This window comes from Saccostrea cucullata, unplaced genomic scaffold (genome assembly GCF_032062105.1).
Source record: "Saccostrea cucullata isolate Sc308-1 unplaced genomic scaffold, CSIRO_AGI_Scuc_v1 ctg363, whole genome shotgun sequence".
In the NCBI taxonomy this organism is placed as follows: domain Eukaryota; kingdom Metazoa; phylum Mollusca; class Bivalvia; order Ostreida; family Ostreidae; genus Saccostrea; species Saccostrea cuccullata.
The window spans coordinates 101,618-113,743 of NW_026927640.1; the positions used below are offsets into that span (position 1 = coordinate 101,618).

At 32.8% G+C, this 12,126-nt stretch overlaps 1 protein-coding gene across 1 annotated transcript; it reads right to left on the reverse strand.

Annotated features, from left to right (window-relative positions):
* Nucleotides 1–10,884: 10,884 nt before the first annotated feature.
* On the reverse strand, nucleotides 10,885–11,835 carry LOC134275074 (neurogenic differentiation factor 4-like). Its single transcript, XM_062757313.1, has one exon. It carries the CDS (start codon nucleotides 11,833–11,835, stop codon nucleotides 10,903–10,905), a length of 933 nt encoding a protein of 310 aa, XP_062613297.1. The 3' UTR covers nucleotides 10,885–10,902.
* Between the last annotated feature and the right edge of the window lie 291 nt (nucleotides 11,836–12,126).

The following is a 12,126-nucleotide window of genomic DNA, read 5'->3' on the forward strand; positions in this document are numbered from 1 at the left end:
TAAAATGTGTTTGTTTTCAAATTTGAATTAGAAAATGCATAGTAGGTGTTTTTATTCGCATTTCTTAAATTTATTTGAGATTTACTAAAGATTAAGTTTGAAGTATTATCGTGGGTAAAAACACGTTACTTTAAAAGAATTCAGACATTTTTGTGAGCATTTTCAATTAGTCATTGCTTGATTTTTGGAACCTGGGGATCGGAATACTTTAAAATACTCAAAATTTTAAGAGAGGAATGATTTGAAATGAATTTCCCTATCACGATATACAACGGGTAATGCGGGGGAGTTGCTATAAAGTATGGGGAGGCGTTTTTAGCGTATCGGGGAGTAGATTTTCACCTATTCGGAGTCAGGAAGGATGTATAGGTCACGTCTTTTTTCGGTATTTGTAAGATGTATTTTGCCAAAAACAAACACTCCACGGAGAACAGCAATAGTTAAGCTATGTCTTTGTCCGAGAGTCATATTCGTCTAGTATTCTCAAACACTTCGAATCTATTCGACAGATTTTAAATTTATGGTGTTCTAGTGGTCTAAACATGCATGGTTTGCACAATCTACAACTTGCATAGGGCTTCTGACCGTTAAAACAGCAAAAGCAAATGTTTATCTTTTAAATACTATAATTAAAACTTGACTAGACTTTCTAAAAATTAAGAGTCAGTCCGCGAGAAAACCATGCAGAACTGTCCAAATCGAAGGTTGTCATATCTTAATGAAATTTGATGGGTAGTTAGACTTTATAATATGTTATGAAAAAATGACCAAAAAAATTCCCATCATTCAACACGGCAGCCGTAGGCAGCGCCACCTCTTTTTGCACATTTAAGTGCAAATGCACTTAAAAAATTCAAGAAAAATGGTAAAATTCACATTTGATTTATTTTACTCAAAATCAAACTTGCATTTTCATTAAGGTATTTTTAAGTAACATAAGACTATGTTCTTTCAAAATTGACATTTATCATAATCAAATACGCAATATATCAAAGGGCAGACAACTCTTGAAAATTGGCATGATGCCAATTTTCAAGAATTGCCAAAAGTATTACAAATTTAATGCCCCAAATCTTCCAAGAACCAATCTTTGAAATTAATTTTTTTGATTTTATTGTACAAATATAACTCTAAACATTATCTTTGCAAAATATTGAGCTTGGGGAATAATAAATAATTGAGATATGGGGATTTACAAATTGCCAATTTTCAAAAAAAATTGCTCAAATTCAAATGGGTTACAAAGTCAAATATAGTACTTTAAATTATAAGCAATTGTTGTTAGATATTGAAACATGTAACAATTTTCTTTGAAATGATAATTAAGATTGAAAAATATTAAAATTAAAATTAAATAAAACTAAATTGTCAGAAACTACCCCTTATATGAGGATTAGCATTTTGCCAATTGTTTAGAAATGAAAAAAAAAAACATAATAAATTGCATTGGCTTACTTGTAATTTTTTTTTCAACAATCATATGAATATGTATGTTCCTTACATTTTGTAAGTTAGTTTCTTTTAATTAATAAAAGGGAAATTACAAGTATTTAAATTCAAACGGACTCTATTTCAGTATCATTCATATAAATTTTGAGACTTGAACATATAAAATTTGAGCCTTCAGTAAGTTGTTTGCTTTCTGCCAATTTTAAATTGGTACAATCTTATAAAAATACTGACAGGAGATGTATTACAAAAAACTCCATAAAGAAGTTTAAGAAAATGATGCTGGAGTTTACTCTTATCCCACCTCCCGAATCAAACAATTGTCTTCTTTTTTCACTTGGCAAATTCTTTTCAGGTAAGTTTAATTTTAACCCCCCCCCAACCCTTTCTAAATCGTTTCTACGTCACTGCTATGACTTCGATTTTCGTGCATAAGAGATTTAATGATTATGAATAAATCAACTTGAATTAAATGGGGGATTGAATTTATAAAATATATAGCCTATTGTTTATAAATTTGTGTATTTAAGGTGATTTAATCTATAAAAAAAAATGTTTTCCTTTCCGTTTTCCGTTCCTCGTTTTAGCAACACCCCTCCAGAACCCTTATAATTTTTCATTATTTTATCCATTTCAATATTAGTATGTAAATTGTGGGGATGTGGATGGGGTTAAACGATTGGGTACTAGATACACTCGACAGAAGTTGATACCCCCCCCCCTCCCACAATTTGAATGAACAGTCATTTAGGGTATTCCGAATCACCTTTTACATTTTGACTGCAGATGATTTTATTAAAAACTTTTCACATGGTTGTTTGGTATCAAAGAAAAGCCAATTTAGTGAAAAATCAGATTTACTTTATAGAACGAGTCTATCTTCGATACAGCGACCTTGACGGGGGTTATATTTGGATCACCTTTTTAATGTACTGCGAATCACGTCCGGGTATTTCAAATCACCAGGTAAATGGGTGATGAAAACGGTCAGAAAACATCATCATAATTGATGAACTAGTTAGTATTGTTTATAAAAAGCTCTAAGAATAAAAAGAATTAAAATGTTCTTCACTGTTCTTGTTTATTTAAGGTAGGTCCGTACTTTCAAAATTTTTTGTCAACACCGTTAATTTTTTTTAATTCGAATACTTTAATTGACCAAAAATCCAAAAAAGACATATCTTTGCAGGTGAATATTCATACAACATGTCTCAGAGTACAAACCTCTAAAACTTCAACAGCCAAAATTGATCTTAAAGAAGTGAGATATCATAATTATTTCATTTAGCTATGCACCAAATCACATGTAATTTATGTTAAAACTTATGAAAATCAAAAATATTCATTTGCCAAGAGAATATTTGAAATCTTTACTGGAAAAAATTAACAAATTGATGTTGAATCTGCCCACGTCTTTCAAATACAAATCTCAATATTTCTTAATTTTTAATATTTCTCAAAATCGAAATTGTTTAGATGCCATTTTTTCTTTAAGAATATTAAGAATTATATCTAAGGTTAACAAAAACACATCGTTCATTATGTTCAACCAGATAAATTTAACAAAACAGGCTTTTGAACACGTATACCCCCATATTTTAAATATCAATTTTTCAATCATTTTTGGCAAAAATTTTTAAAAAGTTAAATGTAAAAAGATGATATATATAGGCTTTAAAATCAATCAAAATAGATCTCAAGTTAGTTTAATTAAACAAAAATTAAAAAGCATTAGGTCCATAAAGGGAATTAAGAATTTTGTGTCTGTGTATTACTAAATGACATACAGTTCCTACGGAAAGAGTGCAAAGTGTTAAAATTTCCATGATAACGATGTTTAATGCTCAATTACATTAAAATAAACAAATACATACTTGCTAAATTATTTTCAATCATCCAAATAGATTTTTTCAACAGATAAGTGATAATCAGAATTTTATATTGGTGTGTAAAATTAAAACCGGATCCGTAAAAGTATGGACCTTCCTTATGTAGGTTGTCCCCCCTCCCCCACACTGAAATTGCTTCCTCTGGGCCTGTTATTTGTTTATTCAAACTAAGTTGTTGTTTCTTTCTTACATTCAAATATTTTAAAATAAGTTTTTCCTCTTTCATAGTGCAATAATGTTCCACAACAACTCCCTTTGTGAAGAAAAAATGATCATACATGACTTCTTTCCATATTGACATACCTGTCACTTTTTACCCAATAATACAAAAGAGTTCCAACAAGGGGAAATAACAATTTAACTCCAGCAAATTGGTAACAAGGGGCTAAAATAAGCAAAAGAAAGTTATATGAAGTATTCAAATCAGTTATTCCTCTTCTAAAAAATATATTAGATGAAGAATCTTCTCTTTTTCATTTAGATATCATAGAAATAATCCAAAAATATGGTAAAAGTCTGTTATTTAAAATATGTGAAATTGTAGCAAAATATGGTATTTCAAAGTTAATTTACAACATGTAGATATTATTTCCCAAGCTCAATATTTTAATACAGAGTAGACCTTAGATCATTCTTAAAGTAACAATTAATTTAATTTAATTTCAACCTTGGTCTCGAGAGAAATGAGCATCTAAAAATGGCTAAAAAATCATACTCATTTATTTAGGATCTATAAATAGATGTGTAAAAAATAAAATATTCATTTGAATTAAGTTTTTCCTCATTAATTGTGTTAATTGGACCATGACTTTGAAAATAAAACAAACTTTGAAAGTAAACTGATGACAAAAGGTAACTTTTTTACTTGATTAATTTGTATACATTTTCCATTAAATTTTGTGTGATTTTCGACAAATATGCAAATGAGCTGTTACTAAAAATAGATGCAGGGTTCGACAATTTTTGGTGGATATTCTGACTTCTACCTTTATGTAGAAAATTTTAAGCCACTTAAAATTCCCAAGTTGCAACCTTCCATTTGGACGATTTTTTGAATTTTGCGTGGTTTTCTCGCGGACTGGCTCTTAATACTAAGACATTTTCTCTTCAGTCAGTAATTGTAACGTAGGAGGAGTTGATATATTTTGTATTTTATTTGAACCGGAGACATTGGAGGAGTTGTTTCTGGGAAAACACAACGCATGGGGGAGTCGCAAAATAACATCAAATGTACTTGGGGATGTTTTCGTTTTTTTAAACTGCCAATAACTTTTTATTCATTCGTATAATTCGATGTTTGTTTAATTCCTTTCTAATTTGCAGATTCGACAAGAGAATTTTTTTCTGTAGTTTTATCAGTCCCAGAAAAAAATGAGCAATTTACATGTACAGCTGGATTATATATCATCGGAGCACGGGTGCCGGGCGACAGGATCTCCACTCAGTACATAATTTATTTACATTACAAAAATTCAAAAATATCTGGGACCCTCACTTTCACAATGAAGGCCTCTCCGTAAAAAGGAAAAACCCACCAGCTTTATAACATGGAAATTTCTAAATAATATTAATCATTATTTAATTAGAAAAGGCAAATATTTGGCGCGTCAGTCCCGCCCCTTGGCTTTTTGGGGGAGGAGGCTTTTATATATTTTGATTGTTTAACTTGTAAATAAATACATGTACTCTCAATTTGGTCCACAGGTAACATTCTTAATTAAATAATTCATTTATAAGTAACACATCTTCCCACACAAACGACTTACTATTTTAAATGAGTATATTTGGGATAATCTGGCTTTAATACACGTGTTAAAATTAATAAAACCTTAACTGAAAAGAACATATACAAAAATATTTCTTCAGTACATGTATATACACTGTATACAGTTCCTCAGTATATGATACCCCCCCCCCCTTTTTGCAGTGTCATGAACACAGAGTGGTGGGTTGTTGGACCAGACTCAGTAGATGATGTTCTTAGAGATAATTATTTTGTCATGTTCTAAATTTTGAATTTACTCTTACCGCATATACCCGGGAAATTTAAAATTTAGAACATGATAATTTCAATAAAGAAAGAAGACGTAACCCAAATCTCTTCTGACTCCGAAGCGGTGAAAATCTACTCCCCCATACGCTGAAAACGCCTCCCCCATACTTTTTTGCGACTCCCCGCGTTACCCGTTGTATACGATGTATCACGTAATGCGAGTTATCCCTCTTAGAATAGACTGGTCGTCCTAACAATGAACAATTGACACAGGTGGCGGAATCGTCCGCTAGTTATCACGTTAATTCATTGTATTCACGGCCTTCTTTCAGTAAGTTAAAAGCGGTCAACACCATGTTAACCCTGGTGAGGATTTCTTATTTCTTATTGTCAAATTATCTTTTTTCTCCACAAGGCCAATTTCTACACCGGCACGTTCAAACATTTTTCCAATAGTCAATTAACCGACCTCTGCGACTGCCCGTACGACTTTGGGACTAGAAGTTGTTAGATTCTATTTGGAGGTTAATTAATCTTCCTAATTAGTCGATATGGAGAAGTCTACCCCCGAGATCGGCGTGGTTTGAAGTTGTTTGTGATTGAGTCCTATTACCGTTATTTGTGTTGAAGTCTATTTGTTTAATATATGTATTCAATTATACGTTACATCTGTTCATGTTTTTATTAAATTTCCAAAAAGCACTACCGGTAATAGTATTTGTCTTTCCTATACATTTCAAACCATGTATTTGATTGTGATAATTATATTTTTCGGTTCTAATTTCTAGACAATATTGATTTATTTTAAAACATATTTTTCAAAATTAATAGGCATCCTGAAAATTTTAATTTTATAACTAGTAATAAGGGTAAAAGTGGACGATGGACCGCAAGAATACGGTGTTCGTTTATTTTAGTACAAAATACAATTTTAATAGTTGTACTCTAAGTTTAAAAAATATGCTAAAATTTTAAAAGTTACGCTAAAATTAGCGATTAGAATATAATATTATTGCTGCTAACATTTTAAGAAGACAAGATATAGGGTATTTCTAAGTGACGTTGGCACTCATTCCTTTGTCGACTCGACGTTTAACAATAAACAATGTAAAATCATTCCATCATTACCTTAATTCATCGTATTATTATATGGAATCAATACTGAGAAATACAACACAGCAAAAGAGGACTAAATATTAAAATCCTTCAACAATTCATTAATGCACTACTTTGACCGTGTGCAAGGTTATTTGCAGCAATACATTTATTCTTAATAGAAAAAAAAACCGGAATATTAATATTCAGTAAATTTATCCAGTTTGTCGTGAAGGGTTTGTGATTTATTCTTATCAAAAAATAGTAGGAAGGGAATCAATGAAGGTACTGTCTTTTTTATTTATTTGTCAAACTTGGGGAAGAGGACCCTTTCGTCCCAGTGTTATGACTTTAATATATGCATATGTATTATGTATCCGATAAGATTTTTACAAGAAAATAGTCACCAGCTTCATTAAACAAGGTGTTTTTCATGTTATAAATTATGCTCAATGATATTTACAAATTACACTGGTCCTAACCTATACATGTACCTAACCTGGTGACCCATGGGAATCAAACAATTATCTATATAAAGCGGGACAATATATTTGAAACTGAAGAAGCATAAAGAAGAAAAAACACAGATTACTCAGAAGAAATCAGTCGGTATATTTACCTGTTTTAATTTATTAACTTTAGTACAGTACAACCAGGATACCCCTTATCAATGTGCGTTCGCTAGTACAGACCTAGAATTTAAGCAAAATCTTAAATAAATTTCATTCATTAAGAAATCATGTTGAAGCCGTAATTGTATACTTCATCAAATGTTAGAAGGAATTTTCTCTTTCTTTAAGGAATTTTTTTTTAATTTATACTCAACAAAAATAATCAATCGATAATTTGTATAACCATGGTATTCATGCGAAAATTTCTTTCACAAATTTGTTCAATTCAATTTCACATTTCGAGGTGAATTTTTGACATGTAATTTGACTATGAAAAAAATCGACAGTTGTAAAATTACTCCTGTCTCAAGATCGAGATTAATATCATACCATGGCCAGTAATTGTAGAAACTTTATATGAACCAAAAAACCGTATTCATTTATTATGCATAGAAATGCATATTCTATCGCTGTAAAATTTTATAATACATGTAAATGCATGTGCAGAGAATTGAAAATGAATCACGTGCTATTGAAACTTTTGGTGATGGACAGATTTAATGATTTGTCTGCAGAATCTGCATTGTGCATAAGACCTCTGGGTTTTAATAATCTCTTAGATATTTGTTACTAAACAAGAGGCAAGTTTGAAAGGCGAGTAAAAAATCTATTAATAGTTTTGACAGTCTTGCAAAATTCAAAGGACAATCTCGGACGAGTGTGTTATTAATTTTATTTTGATTCTTCGGGTATTCTTAATAATGTTCCCTAGAACTTGGAAACATTGCCACGAATCACGCATTTCATCGATTTCCCGTATAAAATCAAGAGAAATATTTCTTCAATGGTCTCCAAAATGGCGAGAATAATTAGATTCTAAATATCGTGCGCGCGATGGTACGGGGGACCGGCATAAAAATTATGACATCGCTGGATTGACAAAAAATAATAAGATTTGAGATGGTTGCTGGGTAAAAAAGTTGGAATTAAACAGAATTTAATAAGGGTGAAAATATTAAAGAATTAAGAATTGCGACATTCCTAGCTGCTTGTGGATCGGCCAGGGCAGGTGGCCATTCGCTTTTGAACCGGTGGTAGGCAGAATAAAATCCCTTTGAATAGAGAAATAATAATTTTGCTTCGATGGATACATTTTATAAAAGAAGTTGGCAGTCATAAGAAGACTTGATTATATAAATTTTGTCATAATATTTGGTCAGAGAATAAAAAAAAGGGATTCCGATTAGCTTAACATGCATTATAGTAGGGCACGTGCTAAGTCGCGATAAGACAGTTCATTCAGGATCTAAGGCACGTGGCGGAGAGTCTTAGCGCCGTGTATCTGTCGCGTGTTGTTGTATTAAACCTGAAAGAGCCCTTTTGGCAAATTAGTTTAGGACACGTTAAGATCATCAGCTTATGATGTCACTCACATTGTCTGTGACCATTTATCTCAAGTGTTTTTCTCTTTCTCCTTGCTCTCTCTCTCTCTATCTCTCTCTGCGTGTATGTTAATCATTATTGATTCGTAGTAAAACTTTAAGTTCCTAGATCAACACATTTTCGATGCTTTAACGGGTTTTTGAAAACTAAACTCCCAAAGGGTACGGAAACTTTGAAGGCACATCGCTGTTATTGAAGACGAAACCTGAACGCAGCCCGGTCGGGATTCACCGTGAGGTTCCCCAGGGTGTATTTGAACACGGTCAGATGTGACCGTCTCTAACAATTGGACGGGGGTGTTCAACAGTGTTAGATATCAGACCACAAAATCAGTTTGCTTTGTGGAGGGGATCGTTTTCTCCGTCAATCGTGACTCGGGACCTGCGTACTCTCTTTCCGTGCCTCCTCTTCATGAAATCTCGGTATTTTTTGCAGTGATATGCTGACGTTAAAGTCCGCAGCTTTTGTGACGAGTGGTCCCTGTAATTTAGACATTTCTTTGATTTTTTTTAAAGATGATCGCTAACACCTTTTTAGCACTGAAGTTAGGGATAATTTGATAACCTTTGTCCTGAATTTATTGGATCTTACTTTACAACATTTTTCTTCTTTCTATTTAAAAAAATAATGTGTCTTCGTATTTTCTTTTATTCATTTAAAAAAATTATTGATAAAATTTGAGTCATCTTAATTATGCCATACATGAATAATCTACTTATGTAACAGAAAAATAGCGTCAGTGACTTCCTGTATTTAGCAGTTTATTAGAATGATCTCGTTAAATATTAAGGTCAATAAATGTCATCAGAATCAGTAGACACTCGTGAAATTTGACACAGATATGTAAAAATACTAGAGTTTATTATGTGTGTATAAAGAACTACTTTCACTTCATGATATACATGTATATATTATATATTCTTAAAACTGGCATTAATTTTTTTTCAGCTACAAACCAATACAGGCGTTCATTTTTAGGATCAATTCCAACGGAATCAAATTAATCTGCAGTAAATATTTATATTCATTTTTTAAAATATATTACAATACATGTATATTTCTGTTCCTTGGCCTCTCTTTTTCATTCATTTTTTACTAATTAAATGATATAAATTTCAATATCAAATAATATATGATACTATTTTTTAATTTAATGAAAGGTAACAAAATATATTTAAAAGTGCCTTCTCAATTATTTTTTGGGTTAGTATGAACAAGGAAATTACATCATTTAACTCTCGGAATAATGTTTTCGGCTTTATAGAATGAAGCAAGTCAAAGATGCCACCCTTTGGGTTGTAGAATTGGTCAATTTTTGTTGAGATCTTCTTCGGACATCACGCACCACTCTTTTCTCTTTTTTTACTTTTTAACAAAGGATCGAGAGGTGAAGAAGAGCCTGCTGACAGTTCGATTTCCTTCAATTTTTCAATCACAATCTAATTGATCGAGTTGATCACTAGAGAAAATAGTCGTTCCGTTAGAGAAATGGCATACAATGGCGGGATAATGGACCTCGACAAACATGTTAACGAGTCCGGCCGCAGCTTTGAAAACTTTCATTGTAGGTAGCTGGAAAATATCACACCTTGTCGTTACTGCGCCACAAATTTGCAGGTAAAAACCAAACCTGACCCCGCATTTAAATAAAGAATATTTGTAAAATTCATGATAACTGACACCTTAACGTTTATTTAATATAAAATCACTCAGTTTGTTTGACATCTTTGGATACCATTCATTGGTTGTACCTGTACTACAAATATTTTATCGTGTCATCGGAGAGAGGTAGATCGTTATCAAACCTTTTGCTACAACTTTATCGCGGGGTGGGTCAATAAAACGAGTTATGTACTGTACAAACACGTGTACTTATTTATTCTCGGGACATTTTGACGCAATAGAATATCATTTTGTGTACAAACAAATTTGTCAGATATTTTTTTTACCTTGTTCATCAGCGAGTGATAAAAACCTGCTGCACTTATCGTTTATTGATCAACTGCCATGATAATTCAAAAACTGTTTTATTCCTTTCGAACTCAACATTACGTCCTTTTGATAATTCAAATAAGGCATGTAAATTTGATCATGTGCCGTAAATAAATTTTTCTATAATATTATCATTTACCGATTTATATATTTGAAATTAAATAAGCGCTGACAATACGTAATCGTGTACTTATTTAATTTTCAAATAAAAATCGGTAAACCTATCATGATTTCTCAATTCTAATTATATTTTGCTTAATATTTATCAGACTGAAATAATTAAATAAATGCATTGACAACAAGACAAAAAATGATTTTATAAATACAATTATTTCAAAAATAGCATTTCATATAATGTTGCATATATCTTAAATACAATAAGTTAAAAAAAAACTTTTATCACATTGTGCTCTTGAATAAGTTTTTAAGTTCAAGGGAACATTTCATACGAATAACCCTCAGAGGTGTCCGAAAATTCTTCTGCGGTCACTGTTTGCATATGTCCATTGTAAAGAGAATGAGACCAAACACCATGTCCAGAAAGTAAAGTGTGTGTCGGGGAAACTTCGGAAATTACGGAGATTGGCGAGGTTACCGGGGAAACACAGGAAGTGCTGTCCGGAGATGCGGGGTAGGACGAAAACACTGGATGGAACACGACATTGTTAGAAGTCTGAACACTGTGTCCGTGGGGTAGCACTTCCACGTTATTTGCCATGTATTCAACAAACTGTCCATTCACCGAGAGTTGTTCACTAGCTGAGGTGACAAAACTATTGTATCGTGGTGCAAGTCTGTCATTCATAGCACAAGAAACTGGGATAGCCTCTTGCTTCAAAGCAGGTGTAACATTCATCTGGTTGTCCATTTTGTCTTCTTGGTCAGGAATTTTCTCCCACAGTTCCAGAGTTTTAGACAAAGTCCAGATATAATTATAGGCCATCCTGAGGGTTTCGATTTTGGTCAGTTTGTTATCCCCTGTTGCACTTTCTGGGAGAACTTTTCGGAGTCTTTCCAGTGCGTCGTTAAGTCCATGCATTCTATTCCGCTCTCTATCATTAGCCTTGGATCTTCTGGTTTTCTTGAGCTTTTCTATTAATGCTGGACTTCGATCTCTTTTCCTGGACTTGTTGTAGCGCTTGCGTTTCGTTGTCGTATTTTCCTCAGGCTGCTTTGGGGTTTCCTTGACTGCTGGCGATTTCTCGCTAACAAAAACTTCGTTGTAGTCTGCATCTAAGAAATCTATCTCTGATACGGAACCAGCCCTGGAAGCAGACGATCTGGAAGAACATGAAGATGAGGAACTGAAGTTTGTCCCCGCAACTGGAGAATAAACCATGTCGTTACTAAATTCTGCTGACATCACGGGAAAAAAGTTAATAAGGCACTAATGGATTTCGGACACAAGTCAGTAGGTTTAAAGTCTGAAACGATTTGACCAAAATAGGAAAGGAGCGATATTTTTATATCCAAATCGGGAAAATTGAGAGCATCTCAAGTCTTCACCAATGATTGACAGACAAAGAGAGCCCTCAATTAAAGGGCGGAATTAGCACTGCCGCAGCCAATCAAAAATGGCCTATAGCTTATGGCCACGTGCGCACGCGTCGCTCTCGCGATCAAAGGGCCAGCCGATTCACTGTCAAAACATCTC